The sequence below is a fragment of the Neopsephotus bourkii genome, unplaced genomic scaffold (genome assembly GCF_033783945.1).
Source record: "Neopsephotus bourkii isolate Nb327-2 ecotype Australia unplaced genomic scaffold, CSIRO-AGI_Nbou_v1 NB_354, whole genome shotgun sequence".
NCBI classification, from domain to species: domain Eukaryota; kingdom Metazoa; phylum Chordata; class Aves; order Psittaciformes; family Psittacidae; genus Neopsephotus; species Neopsephotus bourkii.
The window spans coordinates 327,540-355,442 of NW_026900860.1; the positions used below are offsets into that span (position 1 = coordinate 327,540).

The 27,903-nt window shown below is 39.4% G+C and overlaps 1 protein-coding gene across 6 annotated transcripts in view; it reads right to left on the reverse strand.

The window, feature by feature from the left end:
- UBR2 (ubiquitin protein ligase E3 component n-recognin 2) overlaps positions 1 to 27,903 on the reverse strand; it is a 55,422-nt gene that overhangs the window by 9,721 nt on the left and 17,798 nt on the right. For 2 of the 6 annotated variants that reach the window (XM_061348315.1, XM_061348311.1), the window contains exons 9-38: positions 27,402 to 27,509; positions 25,386 to 25,474; positions 24,447 to 24,545; positions 21,774 to 21,937; positions 21,577 to 21,676; positions 20,390 to 20,518; positions 19,441 to 19,624; positions 18,856 to 18,917; positions 17,966 to 18,076; positions 16,065 to 16,130; positions 15,446 to 15,568; positions 15,043 to 15,106; positions 14,665 to 14,789; positions 13,529 to 13,581; positions 13,165 to 13,267; positions 12,579 to 12,627; positions 11,853 to 12,007; positions 9,868 to 9,970; positions 9,010 to 9,119; positions 8,702 to 8,782; positions 7,620 to 7,801; positions 6,743 to 6,942; positions 5,317 to 5,410; positions 3,717 to 3,878; positions 3,273 to 3,370; positions 2,976 to 3,048; positions 2,089 to 2,237; positions 1,937 to 1,992; positions 1,428 to 1,524; positions 170 to 237 (exon numbers count right to left, since the gene is read on the reverse strand). In XM_061348315.1, the coding sequence (XP_061204299.1) occupies positions 170 to 237; positions 1,428 to 1,524; positions 1,937 to 1,992; positions 2,089 to 2,237; positions 2,976 to 3,048; positions 3,273 to 3,370; positions 3,717 to 3,878; positions 5,317 to 5,410; positions 6,743 to 6,942; positions 7,620 to 7,801; positions 8,702 to 8,782; positions 9,010 to 9,119; positions 9,868 to 9,970; positions 11,853 to 12,007; positions 12,579 to 12,627; positions 13,165 to 13,267; positions 13,529 to 13,581; positions 14,665 to 14,789; positions 15,043 to 15,106; positions 15,446 to 15,568; positions 16,065 to 16,130; positions 17,966 to 18,076; positions 18,856 to 18,917; positions 19,441 to 19,624; positions 20,390 to 20,518; positions 21,577 to 21,676; positions 21,774 to 21,937; positions 24,447 to 24,545; positions 25,386 to 25,474; positions 27,402 to 27,509 (3,257 nt within the window). Of the gene's footprint in view, positions 1 to 169; positions 238 to 1,427; positions 1,525 to 1,936; positions 1,993 to 2,088; positions 2,238 to 2,975; positions 3,049 to 3,268; positions 3,371 to 3,716; positions 3,879 to 5,316; positions 5,411 to 6,742; positions 6,943 to 7,619; positions 7,802 to 8,701; positions 8,783 to 9,009; positions 9,120 to 9,867; positions 9,971 to 11,852; positions 12,008 to 12,578; positions 12,628 to 13,164; positions 13,268 to 13,528; positions 13,582 to 14,664; positions 14,790 to 15,042; positions 15,107 to 15,445; positions 15,569 to 16,064; positions 16,131 to 17,965; positions 18,077 to 18,855; positions 18,918 to 19,440; positions 19,625 to 20,389; positions 20,519 to 21,576; positions 21,677 to 21,773; positions 21,938 to 24,446; positions 24,546 to 24,619; positions 24,719 to 25,385; positions 25,475 to 27,401; positions 27,510 to 27,903 lie in introns of all 6 variants that reach the window. The other 4 variants (XM_061348314.1, XM_061348313.1, XM_061348312.1 and 1 more) reach the window with 4 other exon arrangements.

Consider the following 27,903-nt stretch of genomic DNA (forward strand, 5'->3'; position numbering starts at 1 on the left):
ACTTGAAATGAAAAAGAGTCTTTAAATTCTATTAAGTAGTGCAAAAATACCAAAACCCTGAACATTCTGAAAGGTTCCTAACCCAGAGTAAAGAGGAAGTTTCCAATTAAATTCTTACATAGTGCCTACTGGATCAAAGCATTCTTACTGTATCTGATGGAATACTTACCAATAAGTGAAACATGTCAATATCAAGTATGCAAGGAAGACTTCCATTTTTTTCATTAGGCACCAGTGCTGAGTATTTTAGAGAGAAAAATAAACCTATTATTAATTGAACATTTAGATATTAAAAGGTTTTAGTGCACTTCAGTTATAAAACAAGAGCCATCTCCTTGGTTTATATGCTTTAAAGTACTTGAAATACAAATGTGCCCATTTGGGCCAGAAAATCGTGAATTCAAGAGGTTTTCAGTATGTCTGGAAAAGACTTTTGCCTACTCAACTGTAATGTATTGAAATGAAACAAACCCAAAGTAACTATCACAGAACAAATGCTGCCAGTCACTACTCCCATAGTGACTTCTCTTTCATTGCTTTGGTTTCTAGTGGGAGATAAAATGAGATAGCATCTGAAGCTCGGACCCAGAGAGCTTGTAACTAAACAAGGTTCATGCCTCGTGTAACTCATCTGTGTGACAGTCTCTTAAATTCATTATTTTATCCCTAGTTAAGAGCTAGGTATCAGTCTCTCCATCTCTCTAGTATTCACATTCACAGTAGCCACAAAGTATTAACGAAAGCACAAAACAGAAATTCATAAATCCCAAGGCCATCTAAAAGCAAACCTAAACTGCCTTGCAAACATTACAACATATTTAAGGTAACAATCAAGGAACAGCTGCAAGTACAATCTGCTTTACAACACACCAGCAAAAGTGCAGCTATCAGAACAGTTTTACAATACAGATGTAAGCATTAAGCTGCCAAGTTTAAAAACACTACTACAGTAAAAAACGGTCTCATCACAATGACTTCAAAATGCTTCAGTTGCAGACTGCTGCCTTGCTGGCCAAAAACTTAATCTGTGATATCTTGAAGCTGCTTCTATCAGCAGACATGCCACCACCACTCTCATTTCAAATGCTTTTACTTCTGTAAGCAGGTAGTCACAGAATTCGAACCAGAGGTGTGAAAAATGCTTCCATCAAAAATGTGACCAGAGCAAGGGACTTCCAAAACTCAACTTTTCTTCCCTAAGTCATCTTTATGCATCCTTCATAGAATATTGACTGATTGAAGGCTAATATTTTTCCTTACTCCTAGGCTTGAAAAATACACTAGCAAACACTAGTGAAAATACCAGCTCTTGGTTTATTACTTGAAACCAATGCATAAAACAACCTTCTTGTCATCATGACTAACGACATTCCGTACGCATTCTTCTGTATCTCCTTGTAAAAAACAGCATAAGGTGGTGAACTTACATGCTAAGAGAGTACAAAAGTGACCCTGTACTGCTGAAAGAGATGAAACTGTCCAGTGAGCTGCTGCAAATCTTGTTAATGACTTAAGGCAGTCATCCTTTAAAAACAAAGAGACATGGCCACAGTTAGTGAAGTTCCTCAATATGAAAAGGTTGTTTGACTTAAAGCATTTGAGCAGACCCCTCAAACCACTCCCATCAGCTACAGTTTAGTGTCTTAAGTACACGACAGGTGTTTGTTTATGCAAATATACAAGTTCCCTTCAGCATTCTTATTTTGACTGTTACCATGAGAAACTATGAATTTACAGCAAAATAACACAAAATAATGGTTTTGCTAGATTTGATTGTTAAGTAGATGAATAATCAGATACTGATTGATTAAACACTGGTATCCAACAAATAAAATTATCACATAACCGGAACATAACATTTAGATATTCTGCACTAAGCAGCATAATTCCCTCTTTTTTCCACTGATTCAGAGAGGAATTGCTACTTGATCCTTACCTGTCGACAAGGTAAGTGACCAAACAATGGTTTATCTTCATCAGCTAAAATCCGCTCTGGAAAAAAAACAAACCCACAATATATTTCAGCAGTGTGAACTTCACTGAATTCCAAAATTCAGACAGTAAGGAGCAAAATGAATACATTAATACCTATAGTCTGTATCGTGTAAGCACAGCTTCCCCAACACATTATAGGTACACGTGGATCTTCTTCATTTGGATGAACCTTCAAGCCTACTTTGTATGTTGCTGTACCAAAAGTTGTTAACATCTCTTTTATGCTCTCAGAATAAGGATTCCTGAAATGAAGAAGACAGCATTACTAATCCATTATTTTCTCCATTGGCAGCACAGAACTTTTAATAATGAGCATTTACCCCATAGCTGAACACCTGGATTTTTCAAGTTTAAGTGAGAACTCCAGTACTTTTGTTTGGATCTGGGATTCTATAACCTCTTTCCTGTGACAGATACACTCCCCAATTATTGTTTGATTACTTGACTGGAATGGATCTCATCTTTTAGTATTAAGAAGATCCAGTCTTCAAAGATAATACAGTTAGGGCTAAAGTAAAACCATGGGGTATGACTGATCCTCAGTCACATCCCCTACCTGAGAAAGGGAAGGCTCAAACACAAACACCCCATAACAGCTGAAATTACATATTAACATACTCTCCATTTCATAGTCTTCAGGTTTTACTTGTGATGCTGAGCTTTAAAAGGGCTCTTTCATCCAATTACAGGTAACACGGAAACAAAGCTTAATCCTGATGTCTGTACAACTGCAGCACCTCTGTGTATCCACTTACCACATTCACCTCTCAAATTCTACTGCATTATTTACTACCTGTGGGTTGGACTTCAATATTATCATAGATCAACACAGATCAACAAAAGATCAACTTTTCTTATTAAAGCAAAGTCCATATATTTTCCTTAATTATTGAGACCTTATAGCACAGGAGTCACATTCTATTTTCATGTTACCATTTCATGATTCGTTTTTTATGATTTATTAAGATGGAAATACATACTTGGGTTTGAAATCTGGTCTAAATCCTTCAGGTAATTGCAGCTGATCCATTTTTTCTGAATGACCAGAACTGCCTGTACAAACAAGAAGTAATAAACCACAGATTATTCAGCTATATGTGCTCACTGCAGTATAAAAACGTGCAGGAGGATATAGGCATAAACTGGAATTTCAGGCTGTTCTGACCACTTTCACAACCATCTCTCAACTCCACTGTGGTAGAACCACAATACTTGGTCTCTTCCATGAATATTGTAACATTCTCACATACAGATAACACACATTTCTTCAGACTTACTTGCACCGTCTTCATCTCGAAGTAAATGCAGCGCTTTTATTTGCTGGGATATTGTTTTGATCCACTGAGTTAGGTTTGGTTGGCTTGAAAAGTTTAACCTGTCCAAGAATACACATAAACAGAACACATGCATCAGTGAAAAACAAACTATATGCTGAATCAGTATTTCATAGGCATCCCATGTTCCCGTGTTTCTCAACAATTTCTGCTGTGCTACTTCTCTGTGCTCAGTTCTTCTCCTGCAGGTCTTACACTTTACTCTCTCTTCATGCTCTAAATCCCATCCTATTCAACAATCAAGTCAAGTCCATAAGCCAAAATAAGCAGGCAGGCAATCCATTTGAGATTATCAAAACAGAAGATAACAAACACCTTGAAAGGGTGCTTGGGGGTGTGGGATTTTGGTTTTTACATTTTTTGAGGACATCTTTAAAGCCAACAGACCTGTTAAACAAAACCCTTGGTGGAGGAAGCAGAGGAATAACGGTGTTGCTTAAGCATTCACAAAGTGGGCAAAGGAATTCACCGTTTTCTACATCATAACTTGTGTGTACTCGTAATCTTTGTTGCCTTCGTTGCTCTTTTGCTTGGACAGCATCGAAATACCTTTAGAAAAGAGCAAGATATTAGTGGCAAATGATAAAAACATTAACATAGAGATGAATAAATTCCCATGAAGGCCCTCTTTTGCCTTTCCCAGATATATATGAAAGAACTACTGGAAGGAGAAAAAGTTCTACCATGTGACTGACAAAGTATTATTAACTGCAGACTATTCTCAGGTTTTGGCAGCCAAAATCCCCTGAAGTGCTGAAGGTCACTGGGCTATTAGGTATCAGCTATAGCAGTTTCCATTTACGATAATAAGGGTAAGGGGAAGAGGCAAAAAGAAAGTTGAAAGCTCTCAGTTTCACATAAAGGTTTTAGGGAGATGCCAGGAGCATTATCGCTGTGCTTATTCCATTACATGCCACAAGAGAGCACTAACTGGAAGAAATGGTGGCTGATCTCCAATTCTATATGAAAAGGAACTGGATTCACTGATTTGTTAAACCTAACTGCTGTTCCTCTGAGATGGTTTAGAGCATGCCTGACAATAACTCAAAACTGGACTGAATACAGGCACCTAAGGACATTTTCAGGAGTTAATGGCAACCACACATGACTGTACATGAGCTACACAAGATGCAAAACACATCTTCAGTGAGGAGTGCTATCAAAGACCATGAACCTGTGCATGGTTACGGCCACAGAATCTCTGGGAGCTCCTAACAACCTTCACACACATGGCAGAATCTGAAACCAGGCACTGAAGAGCCATGCCAAGGACCAAAACAAAGGCCTAACTGAAGTCAAGAGGCTTGAGTGGTTTGCATTTTTCACATGGCATTGGCACCACATAGCAGTAAGCATGTTTATCCCCCTCCAAAAATCAAAGAAAAACTGAAAAAGGTTTATAAAAAAAAGACTTAAAATTGGGTTTATGTTGAAGATGAACTTGAACTAGGTGGCAGATGTCTCTATTTCAAATTCAACATGAAGAAGGAATTAAGAATACAAGGAAGGCATTCATTTAAAACTCTGGTAGAGATCACAGGAAGCAGCAGAAACATGTTTATTACTGAACTGCACAAAACCTCCACAAATCTGAGCTCCAGTGTTCTATGTGCACCACAGGGGATTATGCATAGGGATAAACAGTCAAAGAGAATGAAAGCTGCCATGTGTGGGGTTGGAAATAGGTGATCTTGAGGTCCTTTCGAATCCAAACCATTCTGTGATTTGGATTCCTCTTTACCAAGATGATAGATAGTAAATGAAAAAGTTTTGACCAAGTTTACAGTATGTATTGTAATATTATTACAATGATTCCATTATAATGATTCCTACTTGTTTTTCCCCACAGGAAAGCTGGTTTCATTGCTCTATGAAATTCTCTTAAGTTTACTATATGCCAGTCACTTTGCCATTAAAATTACTGCCATTACACAAACCGATGGCATGACATGCTATTTAGACTAAAAACTTCTAGAAAGCTTTTTACCTTTGCCAACAATGAGCATGCATAATATGTCCACAGCTACCCGTGTGTGTTCCACATGACAGATCTGGATGCATGAATAATGGGTCATACTTTTCTGTATTTGAAATAAAACAAAACAACTTTGAAATAAAGAGTTACCAAAAGATTTAACAACAGGTAAATGTTACACATTTGTGTTATTATTAAACTTTATGACAAAAGTATAGTTCATTTGATGAAGCGTAAAAACTATTACTCATCCACAACATTTAGATCATTTACAAGCATCACATCATTTTGTTTTGAGCGCATGTACTGTAATCAAGCTTTTGGAGGTACTGGGCTGTGGTAAAAGTCCCCAGGATCTACCTGCAGTTTTGGTGGTTCAGTACCATTAACCAATGAGTCCAAGAACACTGATCTTCAGAGTGAGAGGACAAAATGACTGAGTGCAGAAATTTTCTGTGTTTGGACCAGGGCAGTGGCTGTCCCCCTGCACTGGGCACTGGTGAGGCTGCACCTCAAATCCTGTGTCCAGTTCTGGGCCCCTCACTACAAGAGAGACATTGACGTGCTGGAGCAGGGCCTCCTGGAGCCCAAGTGTGATGGGGAAGGGCTGAGGGACCTGGGGGGTTCAGTCTGGAGAAGAGAAGGCTCAGGGGGGACCTGATGGTTCCCTACAACTGCCTGACAGGAGGATGGAGCCAGGAAGGGCTGGGCTCTGCTCCCAAGGAACAAGGGATGGGACAAGAGGAACCGGCCTCAAGCTGCACCAGGGCAGGTTTAGATGGAGCTGAGGAACAATTCCTGCCCCAGAGGGTGCTCAGGCATTGGAACAGGCTGCCCAGGGTTCACACAGTGTGGAGACGAGGCCTCAAGTGCCCTGGGTCAGTGGTGGCCTTGGCAGGGCTGGGGAATGGCTGGACTTGATCTTAAAGGTCTTTTCCAACCTAATTGATTCTGATTGTGCATAGAGACTATAGAGGAACCTTTGTAACAATGTTCACTGATCATTGTGATGTTTCACCAAGTTAACTAAACCCAAGCGTTTTTTATTATCGCTAAGAGGCATTTCAGATCACGTAACTGAGAGGAAGGAAATGTCTATCTCGTGCTTTTACAGCACTACATCAAGACCTCCTCTCTCTATAACTTTAAGGGTGGTACTCAAGAACAAAACACTTCTGCTTCTAAAGGGGTTTTTAACAGTAAACCATTTATTTCCAATTATTTGTGGCAGAACATTTAGATAATGCCTTGAAGTGATTTAGAACACACATTTCTACCTCACTAAAAATATGGGAGCTTTACCGCTGACCATAATGAAGTCATTCACAATTACACAGTTAACACAAGAAGGTGAGGCCACTGTCTAAAAAGAGAGCCGGTGGTTGTTACAGTGACATGACATTCCTCAATATTAAAGACAACTCTAAACACTACTCACCAGGGTCTGGAGTAATTTTGCTTCTATTTTTAGACAACACAGTTGATCGCTGAATAAATGCTGCCAAGACCATGGCCCTGCTGTCCACTTTCACTTCTTGTTCCTCCTGACACAATATACACATAACAACCTGTCTGTGTTCTGCTACTCTAGTTTGCTCTGGTCCCAAGGCTGTGAGCTTTGCATCCGAAATTACAGGGCTGGAATATTCAAAGGATACCAGTGAGCAAATGATTTCAAAACACTGCAAATCAGAGCACGATTTAAATGTGATTAATGAGCTTCATGATAAATGCTCTCTGACAAAAAAGACTTTTGGCATTTATACAATTCCTGTGTCCCCAGAAATAGAACATATTTTCCAGAAAAAATTCATACCCTCCTAATAGTATTACCCAGTTTAACACAGAAACTGCGTCCGCAGCCCTCCATCATCACCATCCTGTAAGTGCCTGACACAGATTCTGAACACACTCTCCACCACAAAACCATCAGCATGCTTCCACTTGTATTTTCAGCTAGGAGCACAACGTCTTCCAGATCCTCAACAAACATATAACCAGCTATTTTCCATTTATTGTGTTTTTATCACACAGTCTTTTCAGTGTTATTAACAATTTACTCAATGGCTCGATACAAAAAACTATTTGCCTATGTTGAGCACTATGAGGATGGGATGAGGGAGGAATCAGTATCTATCCCACCATCTTGACAGAAAGTGGGAGGAAATCATTCCATTTACTGCTGCTTTCTGGGTCTCAGAAACTCATGAATGGTTTTCCATCAGGACTAATAAAAGCACTTTTTAAAGCAGCCACAATAGCACGATCTGATATCAAAGTTAAAGGAAAAAGCACTTTCAATGAAATTCCTTTACCTGTTTTCATGTACCCCAGAGGTTGAGGTATCGAGCTCCTCCAAAGTCTGCTGAAAGAGTTCTTTGTTTTCATTAATGAAGTGCCGCTGCATCTCAGACATCTGGGCCATGATCTTCTCCCTGCGCAACCTGGCAATCTCAGCTTTCCTCTTCCTTTCGGCTTTGTCTTTATCCCGTGAGCTCTGAAATCGTATTGTTCACTCAGTTACTTTATAAACCTGTTGCAGCAGGCAACTCTAGCTACTGCTATGTGTAACTTGTACCAACCTCCAAACAACGAAAATCTCATAAACAAAGGCAGAAGGCTACCAAAAAGCTATTTTGTGCCCCCTTTTGTACAGATCCAGAAGGGTACCTCTCTCCCTCAACCTTTATGTGTTTTTTTATTTCTTTTCCCTTTTCAAGCATTCATAACAGGCTGCCCAGGGGGGTTGTGGAGTCTCCCTCTCCAGAGCCATCCAAACCCACCCGGACACGTTCCTGTGTGCCCTGCTCTGGGTGGCCCTGCCTTGGCAGGGGTTGGACGGGATGAGCTCCAGAGGGCCCTTCCAGCACTGATGGTGCTGGGATTCTGTGATACATAAAAAGGTAAGCAAGTGACACATTTTGTCTCTCGTGCTGCTCTCCATCTGTATTAGCTGTATTCCTAAATCCACTACAGTGCTCCAAGGCCTTTGCATAGCATCTAAAGGGTCATGTCAAGCTAAACGAATTGGCAGACCTTATCTGGAATAAGCATGGCAAGAATATACAGATAGCATTTCTTTTAACTTTCCAAGGAGGCTGAAATTACAGGAAGAGCAGATTCATTAAATGCTCTGATCAGTACCGCAAACAGTCCCAGGGAGTACACTTGCAAAAGATCTGAAGACCACAATCTACAAAACGAAGGAAATAGTCCAGGGACTCTCCCAATAGGTCTTTCAAACAAATGAGTTTGATCTATAGAGCCACAAGACAGGATTTCAGGAATGACTGATATTTCCCATCTCTGAATTAAAGCTGCAATTAGAAACACAGCCCTTTGCTAGTCATAACCCAGACCTGTCCTGGATCAGCTAACTGTTACAGCTTGCTTTTACCTCCTCCATTATATTTCCTTCTGTCTCAGCCACAGGACTTGAAGAAGAGCTTTCTCTTAGTTTCTTGATAGTATTGAAAGTCTGTAAGAAAAAAACAACATGTATTTGTTTGTGACTTGTGACTACAACTGTCTAATGCTGCCAGGTAACGCGCAGTGTTGGGATTCCAGAAGAGGAGGAAAGTAGGTACACAACAAACCAATATATGAAATAAGGAAACCTTCACAATGTGATCAGGAAAGTTTCAAAACTCTCCTTTCCATGCTTTTCACCAGTTACATAAAAGAGAACTAGAGCAGAATATTTACCTTCAGTATCCATCTGATCATGTCCTTATGCACTTCCAGATGAGGTGCATTTTGCAGTGTTTCTAGCATAGCAAGTATACTAGGGGAATTATTTGGTGCCTCTCCTGGTCCTGAGAAAAAAATACAATCACAACTGATTATACTGTCACCTGACAAACTAATCATTCACTAACATTAAAAACAACAAAACCCAAACCCCAACCCTTGCGTACGCTCAGCAGCTGAAGAATTCCTTAAACATACAGGCACAATGTGTAACTTCCATTCCCCCCTTTGCAAGCACCTTCATTAATACCCTCTAAACTCTGAAACGTTAGAGGAAATAAGTCTTAAAAGCCTTGCTCATTGACTGTATTTTCTTACAAGACATGCACTCTGTGTGCTGCCTGGCTCTTTTCATCTTGGGAGCTGCCATGGACAACTTCCAATATTTTATTTCCCATCTATTTTAAAGGGAAGAGCCTTAGCAGCTTTTATGCCTTAGCAAAACTAGAGGCACTAGCCAGAAGAAACAAAGGAGAGTCAACATGAAAAGACTGATGAAGAACACAACCACAGTTGTTGCAATTTGAGCATGTGATCCTGTACAGCAATACGTCTTGAGATGCTACTTACAGATATTAAGAATCAGATTTACTAGGAATTATTCAACTTTTGGATTTCTCCTCTAGGAAAACCTTATTACTGTTACTGTCATATGATATTCATATAGGTAAAACCCATCTATAGTTGACTTGGTAAAATGTTGATGGATAAACAAGTTAACACCTGTGGTAAACAGTTTCAGAAGAAGAAACCACAGATAATTGTATTTTCAGTGATTTAAAATTTGCTATACATCAGAAAAGAAAGGCATACTTGATATTTTCTGAGTGAAGGTAAATGTTACAACGTTCTCCTCACTGACATTCTCTAGATGTTGTTTTTCTTCTTGTAGTGCCATTCCAATCAAATGCAAAACCTAGGTAAAAATGACAAGTTTTAGTTCTTTTCTTAAAGAATCTACAGAATCTCTTCATATGCTTTGTGTAATTCATTAAGAGACAAGGAAGTCATACACAAAATTACATAGCAAGATTATGGAAGTTATTTCCATATACAACATTCCAAAGCTCTGTTACACAGGACTAACAGTGTTTGCTTACAAAGCCTTGACACTTCGTCACATAAAACCCCTCTACATTATACCACTTGCATCCTTCTGTCTGCTGTCCTGTCTAGTAAGAAGTCAGTGCTTCTTAGCTTTCTCCCTAGCAATTGCATGTTACAAGCACAAGCCTCTTGGCAGTAGCATGATGCACTTTAAATCCTTTTTACATACAGAACTCAGCTGGCAAGTTAAAATAATTTAACTAAACTTATTCTAACACTCTAGAAACACGTTTTAAAATAATGTTCCCTTTTAGGTCTGTAATCTCCTTGAACTTCAAGATGGGAATTACCCTCTTTGGCACCAAGATAGTCTGATTGGCATTTTAAAGCTGAAACACTTAAACCCTGGTGGGGAACTCTACCATGCGACCTCATGCAGATTGGCAGGAAATTCTAGACAAAAAGCATTACTGAATGTCTGGAATCGACACTGAAACCTGGAATGAAGCAGTCTTAAATATCCACTGAAAAAGTGGTAAAACCTGAGCAGAGTCTGGAAACTGTCACCATTTCTTTTAAGAAGCAACAGTCATTTTTTCCTCAGTTTATCACATATATCTAACAAGGTCTCATCAGATATGGGACACCTCTTTCACATGTCTCATGTTAACCTTTGCATGATGCTTTCCAAGACAAGAGTGGCTGACTTGGGAAAGATGCAGTCCAAAAGCACAGCACCAGTGAGTAGAAAGCGCCATGAGTTTCTGAGCAAGGTCCCTAATGAAGGGCACAATTTGGAGAACACCACAGAGGTACTCAAATGGCTGAGTGCACTTGAGTTTAGTTTCCAAGTATGAAAATGAAACGTTACTCTACCCAAAGAGTTATCCCAAAGCCTGGCATTCTCACTTCACCCAAATGTAACTACAGTCTTCAACCTTTGTTTAGAATACTGATGTATTTCTCCTTTCAACCTCTGCATAATACAGAATTGCTGATGGAAATTCCAGCTTAGCTCTAAAGGGGAATATGTGGTCAATGAGACTGTCAAAAAATCAATGCTCTGTTTCAAAGCTGGGGGTTCACTGCAAAATGTCACTGATAAATTCCATCCACGTTCTTTACAGGTTTGGGTTTGGACACTAAACCAACAACCCCAGCAATATGAACAGCTGTCTGATGGCAGCTTACCGCTAATCTCTACACACACGGAAAATAACCATCATAGACAACAAAATCTGCAGTAACCCTCCAGGCTTCTCAAGACAAAGAAGGACAAACAAGGAGCTCTGTTAAGTTTCCCAGAGCTGATACATTTTCAACTTAGGAAACTCTTCTCTGTAGTTCTCTGTTTTTTTTTTCCCCCTGAAGTGATTTAACTTACACTGAAAATAAGCAAAGGAACATCAAGGATAAAAGTCACTCTGTTTTACTCAATACACGTATCCTCAGATAAACTGGTTCTCCATCACGACAAACAAGATTAACTGATTCAAGCAGAATTCTCCCCTCTGCTGGGCATCCCATTGGAAATTTACCTCTGTCTTCCATTTACTTTTAAAACTAGACTGCACTGCATGCAGAAGGGCTTCCCTGTGCTTGCATATCAGAAAACACAACTTTCCTCTCATTCAGAGTACTCTGGGCATGTTAGATACCTTATAAACAACCCAAATCTATAAACCCATGTTCAGAGCTAATACACACATTCCATCCTTTAGCATAGCATGATTTTAAGTAAGGAAACATACCCTTTGCAGCATGGACTCTGACCAGGCATAGCCATTGTGTTCTACTGCCCACTGCAATATAGTTCCCATAATACACAGCATAACATCAGATTGCAGAATATTCACCAGACTTGCAAAAAGTGGGCAGAAAGGAGGAAGAGCTGGTGGTGGAAGTGCTGGAAGGGAAATTTGTGTGACATTTCAGCATCTCTCAAGTTTACAATGCACATATAACATGGATGACTTTAGAGAGCTTAAGAACTTAAGCCAAAACAGTATACAGCTGCTTATAGAATCACAGAATGGTTTGGGTTGGAAAGGGACTTAAGATTACCCCGTTCCATCTCCCTTGCCATGTGCAGGGACACCTTCCACTAGAGCAGCTTGCTCCAAGCCCCTGTGTCCAACCTGGCCTTTAACACTGCCAGGGATGGGGCAGCCACAGCTTCTCTGGGCACCCTGTGCCAGCGCCTCAGCACCCTCACAGTGCTGCTGAACAGTATTATAGATAACAGGCTGCAGCATTCAACATGGCTTTCACGTAACAGAAAAGCCAAAGGAATAAGCCCTTAGTAAGGCTGGTTTCATGATGGATCGAATTTATGTCTGTAAGCAGGGAGACACAACAGAAATTGCTACATTTTCAACCAATTTCTGGCTAGCCCAAGAATGGGATGCTAGTCTAAATACTGGGGCAATATACGCTTTGATAGATGCTTCCATCTTCTCTCAAAGAGAATTAAATACCTGTATCTTCTCTATTCTGTCTTCTTAACTTCCGTTGTGCTTCCTCGGCCTGAAATAGAATGATGTCAATATTATCCAAAACCTATACAACTCTAAAACTAATCAAAAGGCATTCATGCTCTGCTACACTGTTACTGGTTTTTCACCTTTTTCCCAGCCTTAAAGAAAAGAAAGCTTCCATTTCTTCAGATCTACTTGCAAAATAGGGCATGCAACTTCAAAATTAACCTTTCACCTTGAGCCAGCTTGGTTTCTTTTTCTAGCCTAAAATTGTAAGTCTGAGCTCAAATGGCATTTTCCATCACGGTAAGTGAAAAAAAGAGACTTGTTTAAATACTTGCAGTAAAATAGGACTTAAAATAACCCTTTTAAAGGTCCACTGCTCGCAGGAGCTCTGTGCAGGGCACAGAATTTGGTGGCACAGAAACCACTGCAAAACCTTGGGCAAATTTTGTTAACATTAACTTTTCAAAGCTAACTTCTAAGCAGCTGATAATGCTTCTTCACCTCAAACTTCTTCAAGCTTTGGAAAAGGGCAAACCACAAGAAGACAAACGGAACCCCAGACAGTTAAATTATTAGTTACCTTTGACTGCTCTGCCCTTGAGAAGTGATAGAAATACAGGTTGAAGTTCCTGGCACATTCTGGTTTTAATTCATACAGCCCTCTGCCTGTTAACCCAGGCTTCCTACAAAAACCAGAACAACCCAAACAATATGTTCATTGATTGTTAACAACAGAGCATAAATGGTTAAGTAAAACAGCTAAAAAACCCTACTGCTCAACAGGCATTCTAGAAACCAAATAAACAACAGTATTAAGCATGATGAAAATGAGTAAAGCCATGGTAAAACACCATGACATGGCCCCTTTTCTTCTATTCTCTCATTTTCACTGATTTAGATATTCCACTTTTGAAGTTGAAATATTAGAATTAAGGGAAACATACTTGAAACATGCCACTTCTTCAATCACATTTTCCATTCCTGTCTCTCTGTTCTCCTACAGTGAGTGAAAAGACAAGACAGCGTGTTACTGTAGTGCTTGGATTAAACACATTCAAAACCATACAATGCTAGATAAGTATGCAAATGGAATGTAGTAGGAAGACATTTTACAGGCACTGAATAGGACACAAAAGCACATAAGGTGAAAATACATTCAGGAATACCAGCTCTGCAAAAGTACTGTTAAAATACTATGTATTAAATGCTTATTTCTTCTGTTTTATTCCTGTCATAACAAACTTGGATGTCACAGTAACAGAAGACAAACCTTTAAGTTAGTTTATGTAGGAACATACAGCCAGTATTTCTGGTTTCTAGCCCTTTAAAATGAGACCAATCTAGGAAAGCTAAAAAGACCCAATAATGTCAAATGTTAAAACAACCACAAAAGGCAACAGGAGAAGTCAGCTCAAACATGTACAACGCTACTTCACACACAAATGAACTGGTAATATTCCCATCCCCTTCCTGCAATACATAGTCACAGCAATTAACACACCAGAGAAAAAGTATTTAAGACTGACAATGCAATTTAGAACTCAAGCTTAAATCCCAGTTTGCTCTTCCATTCAAGCTTAAAGTGTTTTTAAAAAACCATGATGCTCTCCTACAAAACCCCTCATACCAGAATTCAGATAAATGCTTCTGTCCATGAAATTAAGCATTTCTGTTTCACGAGTCATTCTACTCTGTCTGAATTCATGGCTTTTCAATTATTGTTAGGCTGTAAAATATAACAGATATTTTTGTGTAGCTCCAACAACCCACTTCCATACATCTATTCGTGGCTTTTAACTAGACTGCAGACACTGCCAGCCAGATGGCCTGATAAGAGACAGTATTAAAAAGAGAAAAGAGCTGAAGCAGCTCTCAGGTTCCTGCCCATTTCATATGCTGTTTCTTCTTCTACAGCTCTTTCCTACCTTCTCCATGACAACTGTTCATCTGTACTCACGTTAACTTTGCTCTTAGCATAAACATGCTGCTCCCATTCCAATGGCATAAGATTGTGCAAGAAAAATTTCCAGCAATCAGTCTTACATGGTTGAAGTTGCTTCCCCCCCCACAAGTTACTTACATCTTCAGGTAATGCCTTCACCAATTCACTGTGAGCCATTGGCCTAATGCTCAGTTGATGGATAATCTCTCGTTTGATTTCATCTGTTGCATTTACCTGTCCTATTCCAGGACTGAATCTTTCACCTGTAAAAGTAATAAATATATCTATAAAAAGACTAAAATAAGTCTCTTCTATGAAAACTTGCATTCACCCCCAGTGTTCAAAAATTCCTTATGTTAATCTAAGGAGGTCTCAAGGCTTTTTGCCTAAGCAAAAAATCAGAACTACAGGAGGCTCAAAATAGAACTGAACTTGAGATACCAATGAAGAATGCTCATTCCAGACCATTAAAGAAACCAAACTAAAAACAAATAACAGAAGGTATTCTGAGCTTACCAACAATCATTATAATGAGGTACAGCATCTCTTCTATAAGAGTGTTATTTTGTTGGACAACATCCTGGATTAAAAGAAAAGGAACAAACCAAAAGAATTTACATTTTTCAAGCAAGGGTAAAAGAATTATTCCATATGCTGAAAATCTTTTTTCAGTGCTTCAAAACGTTGCCTGGTTTCACCCTTAGCACTCCCAAATTAAGCTATGCTGAAATGCAGCCCCAACTGACTTAAACTTCTTCAACAATGCAGAAGAGTTTCTGGCATTTACCAGTTCAGCAGGTGAAAGGATTTATGCATATTTCAAACTGGTCAAACAAAACTGAAATAGGACAGGCTCTGCACAGTCTTGGCACAACAGCACACAGCTGCACATTTTCTCTTGCAGTAGAAGTTAAGGTACCTTGTTAGTATTTTCTGTGCTAAATCTTTTGCCATAGTCTGGAGTACTAAATATCTGATAAAGCTCAAAGCGGCTCAGCATGATCATCAAGAAGTGATTTGGATCCATCATAGACACACCTGTCTATTAAAGAAACAAATGATTAGAAACAGAAGACACAACAACAGGGTGTTGTTATAGCATGTTTGTACATGTGTATACCATGTTTACAGTATGTTCTTTATGACATTCACCCCTCTATCCAGGGCGTGAAGATTTAGTTACTTAAGTTTGCTCTCTTTGAACTCTAATAATACATGTGACAGCATGTTTGACAAATAGGATCCTATGCCCTATCAATAGTTTCTGATGCCCTTTTAAGTGTAAAATACTCAGGGTTATCCCTTCTATCTTAAATACTCCAAATAAAATTTGATGAAAGATACTTGGTTGGTTGGGTTTGTCTCTACACTCCTGCTCCTGCTGGGTCAACATAATATCACTTAGTATGTAGTACATAAACAGTTTAAAAACAAATCCCACAAATAATGACTTTTTTTCCTTGTCATTAAAAGGTTCTGATGGAGCTAAAACCAAATGCAAACATTTGATCGAAGTGCAAACTGGTACATGTGGTTACCTGAAGCATTACTATGTCCTTGTCAAACATCTCCCTCCTGCACTTCACGTTATGATAGTAATAAATCTGAAACAAAAGAAAACAAAACCACAATCATTAACAAACTGATTTAATCAAAACTTACTTTCAGTCTGGAAAAAATCGACTTTGTTCTACAGTATTAGCAAACAAAATATGAATATGTGGCTTGATATATACAAATATGTGTATGCAAAAAGCACTTTCATATAGCACAAACCAAGCGCAGTTGCTGGCTGGGTTGTGTTGATCTAATGTCTAGATTGCATATACTTAGAAGAAGAACCTTGTGGAATTCCTTGGGCTTCATTTTAATCCTTCTATTTGTTTAGCAATGAACTGTTTGAACTCCACAAGACTGAAAGCCCTTGCGGAAATGTTCTTTCTTTGCTCCAAGAATTGCTCTTTAATTATCTGAGATATAAGCTTTCACGAATTGCCAGATTGACAAAGTGTTCATATTGTGACTGAACCATTCTTAAGCCAAAGCGTTCTGTGAGTGAACTCGACACGTATCACACCAAGCAGTGGCAACACCACAGTCATGGCACTGAAATTTGGGAAAGGTTGAGTCTACCACAATTAAGGAAAAATAAAGAGGTTTCCACCTGGAACTGGGAACAATCTTCAGCATGCTAAACCTTCTTCTACAGATACATTATTTCTCACCAGAATTACATGGAAGAGAGCTAGGCATGTCTCCCCTCTCCTCTCTTCCCCATACTAATAATCCATACATACAGATGCCTATTCCTATCTTCTGGGAAAACATCCAAAAGAAACTGGCTGAACTTGAGCTCTGCATCAGCAAAGGCAAAAGAAGGGACTTCCAGACTGTGGGAGCTGTATTATCTAAACTAAACAATGCTCTAGACTTCAAGATGCTGACGAGCAGGGGAAATGAACACAGAAACTTATTTCTCCATCAAAAGCTATGCTAAAATTTCAGATTTGATGTACACCTATAGTAATATGGGCAGTGCTGTAACTGTACATAACAAGACCCCTCCTTTCACTTTAATAACAATAAAGGACATCACCTTATTAGATACCATTTAGGTTAAGAGGCAAAAGTGGCAGAAGGTATTTGAGAAGCTTAATTCAGTCTCGTAGTACACAGGCAATGCAATTATCTAGTGAAGATGAGGGCTTGTGGGAGGGAAAGAAGTTTCTTGCAAATAAATCAAGTTAACACCTTGCAGAATCAAATCCTACTTCTGTTTTAATCAGTGTCTTGCTAAGAAGATCACTTCAGACAATCACCCTGGTGGGTGGCACTGACACTACAGCACCCATTTTACAGCTGTTATGCTTGAAACACCTGAGACCTAATTTGTACAAACACAGAGAACATAAGTTTAGTGATGGATGGAGCAAGTCTCCAGCAGTACAAAAGAAGTATGAGAGGTAAAAGCCAAGAAACACTCAGTTCTGTGCTGGTTCCAATACTTCTGTGTGGTCTTTGGATTCCAGTTACCTTATAAGCTTAGACAGTAATAATCTTAATGGTGTATATTTTCATATTTGATACACTTTGATGTGACGGTGGTGTGAATGCATTACTGAGGATGCACAGACTAATTCTGTGCTTCACGTTGCTGTTGGACAGTACACAGTAAAAAGGCAGCAACTGCCTTATATTAAAACTTCTTTATGCGAAGAGCACTAAGTTCACTGAGATCTGTTGCAGCCCTGAAACAAAAAGTAACTTCTAAGAAATCGAAGGCCAGTTTGAAAGCACCAATATTCAAATGATGTGAATGCAGGCAGACAAGCCTCCCTTGCATTGCCTTCCACACGATTTACATGGGTGAAGTTTGGGTCCGAAATTATCTGGGGGGAGTTAACAGCAAACACTGATTCTACAGCTACTGTGTACTTGCCTGATTAACAAGAGAGAACCCGTTTCTCCTCCACATCCCTGCATGCACTTGAGCACAAAGGACGAGGCATCGTAGAGGATGTTCTATTAGCATAGGCGGGCTAAGTTCACTCTGCATTAAGAAAAAGCAGTATTTTGATATACACAGAGAAAATACAAGAAAATGGGAAGGAGGAGGCTATTTGTGAACATTAAAATAGTTGGGCAATACAAAAGAGAAGCAAATCACACACACCCCTTACAAAATGTGTGTTTGATGAGCCTATTCAGAATCTATGCATGTTAATCAACCTTATATTCTGTCTTGGCTCCATAGAAGTACTTCACGAGGGCTTTGGTTCATTCTTAAAGACAGGTTTTATATTTTAAACAAATAACATTATCAATTTAATAACACTGTCGTTTGCTGTCTCTCATTCAAAGGTTAAGTACTCCTTCTTTCAAAAGACACTGAGATTTCCTCTCCCAGTTATGTTTCCTCTTTTAACTCATCTTATTCTTTTTAACTTCCCTTAAAGAAACAGCATATCAATAAGAACATGCAGGAAGCAAGGTACAGCTGGGGAAGAGAATGAGAACCTAGGCCAAGGAGAAGGAATCAGATCCTGCCAAGAGTTTCTAGTACCAAGAGAAGGTAATGCATGAAGAACAAAATATAAACCTTAAATGTAAGCCTTCAGTTATTTAGGGAAGCAATACCAATTGCTTATGCTCAAGTCATTAATACCTATGTATTCATTTTTTAAGAGGTAATTTTACCTATTAAAGAGAGTCTCTCTGAATAGAAGTCACAGCAAAGGGGTGCTTTGTTTTAACATCCTACACTTACATGACCAATTCCACATTCAGCATTAATTATATTTAATGAATATGCTACATTTAATTACATACCAGGGGTAGCAGCTCTGGAAACTTATATGCCACTTCAGTTTTACTCAGCAAAACATGCAAGCCTACATAAATACATGAAACAAAACCATAAATAATATTACACACAGTATTTTATATCATTTGAATAGGGCAACAAAGGTCATCTCATTTACTAGTGAACCATTTTCTGCACACAGCTGCAAGTAAGGCTGCAGATTTATCACCCTGCAGCTACGCAGCTATTTCCTGAAGAGACATATTGCAAAGCATACATTTGAGGAGAATTTCACTGTCCCCACTGTATCTGTGTAGGACCTGCAGTACAAGTGACATTTTTGCCTCTCTCCTGACTCTGTCATGTCCCCATAGTGACAGCCAAGAGCCCTTAGTTTATTAAGACAAATTATCATAACCTATACCTCATCCTTTTCATCAGTCCTCATGATAGAGGACTTTTTCTGTCTGACAGAGGCCGTTAAACAGCTAGAAAAAGGCCAAAACGCATCCTGTTCAGTCTTTAAACCAACTGCTGTGTGGTTCCTTATGGCCACACAAAAACCAAATCACATACCTACATTTCCTAAAACATTTTGAAGCAGTTCATACCTGCAAGTAAACGAGAAACTGGGAGATGAATGCTAACTTTTTCCTGAGAAACACAGTATCTGATGGTCTCCACTGAATGGCCACACATACTGAGAACAATAGGCTGTTCTCCATCAGTAAAACCACTATGACACTGCATCAACACATTCAGGCATTTCTTGTAAGCTTCAATTAACACTTTTTCCTAAAAGAAAAAGATTGCAGTTTACAATGATTAAGGAAAAAAACAACCAGTGCTCTGCAAAACAATACAGGCAATGTGAAAATGTCTGATGGGTTTGGGGGTTTTACCTTTATTAACAGTCCTGCAAAATTAAGATAAGGAATCTAACAAATAGAGCTGAATTAAGGGGGAACAGATTGCAAAACTCATACCATTATGTTTGACTAGAAAAACACCCACTGGTTTTGGGGGTTCTCTTTGTAACTGATATTATGGGAACTTTCTGAGCAATAATCATGCCAGGCTAGTAAAAGCTGCACATTAACTAACAGTGACAGATTAAAGCCAACTTGAATGTTCAACTATTCCAGGATCACTTGCCATATTTTACCATGCTGAAGTTCTGTACTCCTAAAACTTGAAACATTTATGGAGTAAACCCATGATTTATCATCAGACAGTGTTTCATATATCAAGGGCCTACACCTCTATTCCCTCTTCTCTGAAAATGATAACCTGATAGTGTTGTGATGATCACAACTTTCAGATGTGTGACAGAACTCTCTCCATAATGTTTTTAAAAGAGCTTAACCACCTCCTTATGAATTGATCAGTTCAAGCCATAAAGAATGTGCTTAAATACAGAAAAGATTTGCACTTGCTCTGATATGTTGATTTTGGCTTATGGTGTAGCTGTGTGTTTAGCTTAAGTGTTACACATATTAATGTTCAGGGTTTTTTCCCCTTCACATACCCACACAGAAAAAGAATTCACAAGGAACTTACATCTAATGCACACCAGTCCTGCATCATTGAAATAACAAGTGTTAATTTCATTTGCAACGTAAATGCCGCTTCCCATTCTGGTTCCATTTCTATGTGCTGTCCTACTTGACGAGTTATGGGATCCATACCCTAAGAATACAAAGAATTACCCATTTCAACAATGTATCACTGAAATACACTGACAACATAAGCCTAAGTGGAAGACAGTCATTACTTGTCCTTACAAACCTAGAGTTGCTAACAACCAGAAAAAAAGAAGCTTGGGATCATCTGGAAAAGAAATTATTCACATTGAAGGAATAACAAGAAAATGAATCAGGAATTTGAAGAGAAGAACACTGGGACAAGAAAGAGTTCAGATTTCTACTCTCTTATTAACACCTGAAGAGATTTTAGTATTATGAGCAATACAGCAGTGTTTGCATACATATATTACCTTAAAGGTGGGGTTTCTTGAATATATTTTCTAGTGATGTACTATTAAATGCACTGAAGTACTGAATAAAGACTAGTGCTGTGGTACCTAATCAGTTCTTGGCATAAGAAGGAACAAAACCAGCACTATCTGAGGAATACAACATATTCAAGAGACTATCATAAACAGACTACGCTAAGCATTGAGGAAAGTATACAACCGAAGCACTGAAAAATGGGAGTGATTCTGATTTATACCTTACTGATCATAAGGCCAAGTTGCCCTCATAAAAGCTGCACTGCTTTTAAAATACTCCTCTTAAGGTAACACAGTATGTGAAAAGGCTGTGGGTGGGGGAATAAAACACAGTGAAAAGATCTTTTTGTATGTCAGGCATTAATATTCTTCAATACACAGAGCAACTCTGCTGATGCTGGAGTAACTGGAGACTGTGAGGGAGAACAGTTGGTTAAGACAGACCAGATTGCACTCTCACGATTAATTGTGTCTTAGTCTGCCTCTAAACTGCACAGTAAGCCCCAAATTCCATTTTTCTTTTTGAACTGCTCTTCCTTTCTATTGCTCTCTGCAACAAACTACATTGAAAAGAGTTAGGTGAGATGTTACGTTTCAGGAAAACATGATGGCTCCAAAACTTATACTGCACTGGTTATAAAAGTGAGAGGACCTTAAGTTCCTTCCACTTTTCTCTCACAATAGCCATCTTGCTGCTTTAGTTTTGCAAGATTCTGGAATTCACAGATTTACATACCTGCATACACTTGAGTAATTCTAAGAAGGCATCAAAACCCTCCAGGAACTTTTGCCTCAAGTCATCTGACCACTCGGTTGGCTTACTTATCAACACATACCTAGGTACATCAGAAAAGATGCAAGTGTTACATTTAGTTTTCCTCTCAAGTCCTCAATTGATCAAATCAGCACACAGTTAATATGCAAGATACTTACTTGAGATCCAAAATAAGGCTCTGAACACGCCTGAATTTGAAAGCCTGCAGAGCAGTGTATCGTTCAAACTGAAACCTGCCTTGGATGTCACGGTGCCTTAAGTGGTCCATAAAGGTTTTGATGATAGTGGTCATGAGATTTTCTTCTGTTATTAACATTCGAGCCTATGCCAAAGTACATTGAAATTTGCTGTAATTAACAGACACAGCTAACAAAGAGTGTCACACTGCACCATGAAGCTTATCAAATACAGGAATTTTCATCTGAAAGAGTTACATCAGTAATTAAACCAGAACATACTGAAAGCCAATCTTCCCAGCATTCACAGAAGAAAAATGTCACCTAGCCAGAAATAATCATAATCCAGATCTCTTTCTTTAGATCCCTTCTGTACAGAAGTTTGACTATGGTTAGGCTGCTGCAAACCTATATAATTATGACACAAGGCATATGTTATTATGTGCCTTATAATTAACTTGCACCTCCCTTTAAGTATGTGCTGTCTCCTCTCTTACAGTTGAACCATGACCCCTTTAGGGGAGTGACAGCCCTATTCACAAACCATCAAGCCCTGTGGAGGATCTTCCAAAGTACTAAGGAACTGTATAGTGCAATTCCCACACGGACATTACATAAAACTACTTAGAATGTCCCCCAAAAGCTACTGCATGCGTCCATGTTGTAGGAAACAGGCATCACAAATCCTGACAATCATCTTCCACATGCAATCTAATCCAACCCAACCTGACAACACAGTAGGGGGCACTAAGAAGTTACTGTCACCACCTACTTGTGAGCTCTTCCAGAACTACCCCATACCGTTGGTTCACCAACATAAGTGGGATGAGCCTTGCAGCTCTTGGATCTCAGGAGGATTTTACTTCGTGGCTGGTAGATTCAAGACTGGCCACTCTGATCGACCTCAATGACACTGTGGTTATAGCTTAGAGCTTCTGGGTTCTACAGTTGCCAATGATGTTCCAAAATACAGTTTCTAAAACGCTACTGTGGGGGTGGGTGGGCTAAAATCTAATGGCTATAACATTTCCCCACACAGAATCACTACCAATACAACCACTCATCCTCTCTCAAGCCAAAAAAAACCACTGTTACTTGAGAGCTCAAACACTTAAATTACTGAGATCAGATTGAAAATGTTCCTGGGGGTAAAGGGGTGGTTTTACATTCTTCAACTTATTCATTTAAAATGAATATACATAAATATCTAAAATATGTATAAATAGATAAAAATCATGTGGCAGGAGCTTATAATCATTATTTCAATGTCATGAGTCTATTCTATCCGACAAAACAGTCAAAACCAAGCTGGCTTTCCTTTTTTTGCATGTTTTTGAAAGAGAAAACATGTAAAGGGACATTGCAATTATTCTCCTCTAAGGAAACTCATTTTAAAAAAGCAATGTATCAATGCACGTATTTCACCACCCATCTGGGAAAGGGAAAAATAATGCCATAACTATTGGAGTAACAGCTAGTTAAGTCTAACAGAAGGCTGAATATGGGCAACATCCTATTGGCAGCATGAAGATTAGAAGAGGTAACACAATATTGCCCTGACCCATGGAAACAAAAAGTTGACATCCTGTTGAATGGATGAACAACATCCACCCGTAGGAAACTTGACATCGGCTTTGCTCAGGATCATAACTGCTTTGTAATACAAGCAAAGACAGACTTACTGGAGACTGGAGCAAATAAAGCCATTTCCCAAATCAAGGAGAAGCTGGTGACAGACCAGCAGAGTTAGTGAGCTGCAAGAATGAACAGTGCCTGAAGCGCTGTAAGAGAAATTAACTAGAAACCTGAAAGAAGGCATCCTCCAAGTCTAGAAGTGCCACAGGAAGTAGGAAATACCATGAGACAACTGTTACTTGCACTTGTGTTGATTGGTAAGTTAATGCAAAGTAGATCATGTATAAAGTTGCCCCAGAATGGCATGCTCTGAAACCACGATATGCAAACCATAATATAGATTTCTACAAGCAGTAACTGTGGCTTAGTATGAGGAGGATTTTACATATTTGAGTGTATCTAAATAAACATGTAAGTACCTTCCTAGGAAAAGGTAAAAGAAAAACATAAAACCCCAAACTACCCAGCCAACTCTGGGAACTCAGAGTCAGATTTTGCCATGTTGAACACTTCTGTTGAAACTTCTAAACCCATAGCAATGTATGCAAACAGTTTGAGTGTTGGGCAGCAGCAGCACCTTGCATCTCATAGAGGTTTGGCCTGGAAAGGACCTTCAGCTCACCCAGTTCCAACCCCCTGCCACGGGCAGGGACACCTTCCACTGGAGCAGCTTGCTCCTAGCCCCTGTGTCCAACCTGGCCTTGAACACTGCCAGGGATGGGGCAGCCACAGCTTCCCTGGGCACCCTGTGCCAGCGCCTCAGCACCCTCACAGGGAAGAGCTTCTGCCTTAGATCTAACCTGAACTTGCCCTGTTTCAGTTTGAACCCATCAGCCCTTGTCCTATAGCTACAGTCCCTGACAACGAGTCCCTCTACGGCATTCAACCATCATTATCCAACCATTATTCCACACATTATTACTTCCAAAGTAACGTGACAGAAATCTGCAGTCTTGATTCAAGAACCTTGAGTGGCTTTCAACAAAGAAAGATTTCCTTTTTTGGTCTTTTAGTACTTACAAGAGAAGGCACTGTGAATATCTGTATCGAGAGGTCAGCAATTGAGAACTCTCTGTCGTGGTCATCTTTCATAAAATCACTCTGCAATCGCTCATAGTTCTATTAAGAAGGAGGCAAAAAAAGGCAAGGAGTGCCAACTATCAGTTTTTAAAAGAAAGACAGGCACTACTCACCAGAGTAGGTACAGTGAAGAGTTGGACAGACAGAGCAGCCACCGATACTGCCCGTTCGTGATCATCCTCCATATAATCTCTCTGCAACTGCCGGTAATTCTAAACAACAAGGGGAAATTCACCTCTAATCCACACTGACCTGAGTTTTGAATTTAAATGTCTGCTCTGGGAAACTTTAATGCCACGATAAAGGGAAGAGAAGCTCTTAGGGATTATTACATATGTACTTTGACAACGAACATGACAACTTAATCTGCTCACATGTGAGACCTGCTCACTCTCATTTTAACAGTAAATGCTACTGCTTTATTTTCTACTCAAAAAGTGATCCGTCTTCAGCAGAGTGAGCAGAAATCTGCAGTGCTCATTTAAAGCATTTCAAATACTCGTTGCTGCAAAAACACTGATCAGCATAACTGAGTTTCAGCACTATTTCTGAGTAGTGCTCTAACAGCTTACACAATGAGAAGAGATTAGCTCTTAAGAAGCAATGGCCTGCATAGTTGATGGTGAAGACAAAAACATCTGAACTGCTTTAGTTCTGGAGAGCCTGGAAAGGCCATTTTCTTCCCAGGAGATGAGATGCCATTATAACTAATGTTTTGAAGACAGAAATATGTAGTCAGCATTACATTTCAACTTTTCATTTCAAAATCAAGGGAAAAAAGTTTGGATAGCAATGCATTTGAAGCACTGGACGCTAACTAAACTCTCTTCACTACACAGCTTAAGCATTTTATTGGTTCTTTTTGAGAAAGATACTTACTCTTGCAAAGCGGATAGCAAAAAGTTTCTTGTATTTCAAATCCATAAGCAGGCTGCTCATGAACAACTGGTGATAGACATTTCTTGCTCCTGTCACGAAAAATGAATGAAATATTGCACATCACTGTTTTCTGTCAACATGGAAACATTCAGAAAAGCAAAGATTTTACAGCATGAGGTAAGGAAAATCTTACAGGATGAGGTGTAAGTGTGCTTTTTAGAGCACAAACTGCTTTGATTAATTAAGTCAGGTGGTAGCAAAGGATGAAGAAGAATACATGTAACAAAATTCATCGAGCAATGTTCTTTATTGCACCGGCATAAGAGAACACTGTTGAAGCTGTTGAATGGGAACATAAACCTTCAAATATAAGGCAAGTCCAGCAAACAAGAACATAACTCTGTTCCTAAGGATAAACATAGGATTTGGATGGCCTAATAAAGGAGCACATTATTATTACATGTCCTGGGAACTGCAGTAACTTTTGCTAGATGTGAACAACCCGCAAAAGAATCAGCTTAGCTAGCTCTGAATTTCTAGTCTGTCTGAGCAGCATCAATACAAATAGGAACTGCCTTATGTAGCTTGGAAATACATGCACACAGGTACCATTTCTTTCTGTAGGTCACTTTCAAGTCAAAAGCCATTACACTATTTCCCTAATGCAGAGTAACTAGAAATAACACGAAAAAGTAGAGAAACACTGATTTTTAAATAGAAATGCAAATTACTCCTTGCATATGTAAAAAGACGGGATCCTAACAAAACCTTTATTAGGTCCATTGTAATGTAAATGCTCACAGAAGCAGTACCTCTCGTATCACCACACTTGTGGTCAAAAAAACCACTTAAACCCCCCAAAACCTGCATGCCAGAAATTCATTCACCCAAGACAGAAACCCATTTTCCACTTGACTTCTTTTCTTGCTGCTCCAAGAAGTTCCAAAGACAGACCACAAAGAGCTGTTACTACTGTGTAAGAGGGTATCTGTACCTTAGAACTGAAGAACAACAGAGGATACTATGGGGAGGGTACCAATCTTCAAACTACTGGATTCATGTTTAAATTAGGAAAAGACTTGTACATTGCACCATTCTTTGCCTTCTCTTTGTGCTTCTCTTTCTTACACCCAGCCTTACATGCCCCTTCAGGATATCAAAGCAGACCCAGAACCCCTGAAGGAAATGAAATCAACTACCTCCTCCACTTCCTCTACATTACAACTTTCTAGCCAATAGCTTTGGATCACCAGATTTCCAAATTTTTAAGGGCTCTGAAATAAGAGAACAGAAATAATTTGCACTGAATGTTCTCAGAACACTTAAGAATCCCTCATGAACACAAACCCAAGTCAAAGCAGAAGACTTCTGCCCTATGCCTTAAAGAGAGGCATTTTGGTTAATATGATAGAGATGCTGTGTTCCTATAAAGCAGGGAAACCCAAATCATGGAATCATAGAATGGCTTGGATTGGAAAGGACCTTAAGATCACCCAGTTCCAACCCCCTGCCTTGGGCAAGGACACCACTATTGTTTACTCATTTTCCTTTAATGATCACTGTCATCTGTGTATTCCTGCCCCAGAGGGTGCTCAGGCATTGGAACAGGCTGCCCAGGGCAGGGCTGCAGTCACCGTCCCTGCAAGTGTTCACACAATGTGGAGACGAGGCCTCAGTGCCAGGGTTAGTGGTGGCCTTGGCAGCACTGGGGAACGGTTGGACTGGGTGAGCTTAAAGGGCTTTTCCAACCTGATTGATTCTATGATTTTAAGTTAGTCTTAATTTCAGACTCCTTCGAGCAATCAGATTTAACACCAACCACAGCTACAAATGGTCTCCCCATGTTCTCGTCTTTGATATATTTGTAGTGCATCATGAAGGGATAGATTATAACAAGTCAGGCCATTCTGTCTATAATACACCACAGTAAAAATGATCCAATATTAGCAGCTACAGTGAAGGGAAAACTTTTATGCATAGCACTCTAGTATTTTCCAGAGGCTTGCAAAAACTCACCTTTCCACAGCTTAGAATCATACAGCATCAGCTTATCCACAAGAGAAGAATTTTCACCATCTGGCCCCTCTTGTAAACCAACCTGACACAGTATTCGACGAAGGCCATCTTTAATGAAGAGAAACGATATAAGTTACTTGCAGTTACACACAAACTTGTGCATTTTGACATACTGCAATCTTCATGAGACACAGTAGATGCCATAGAACCCTCTCTTCCTTGCCAACTCGGTAGCACTGCTCAGACTGCCAGGAGAAACACACATACTTTATACCTTGCAAGTTTCACACTGAGCTCATGGAACATTTGGAACCTTGTGAAAATTGCCAACCAACCATTTGTTTCAAAGTTAGCAAATAAAATAGTGCTTTCTTCAAAGTGCTGCTTGCTTACTGATAGAAGAATTATACAACAGGCTGATTTTCTAAGGTAGTTTTCCTGTTGAGAGTCCTACCAAAAGGAATTTAGAATTCATACATGAAATGACTCGTACACTTGTGAG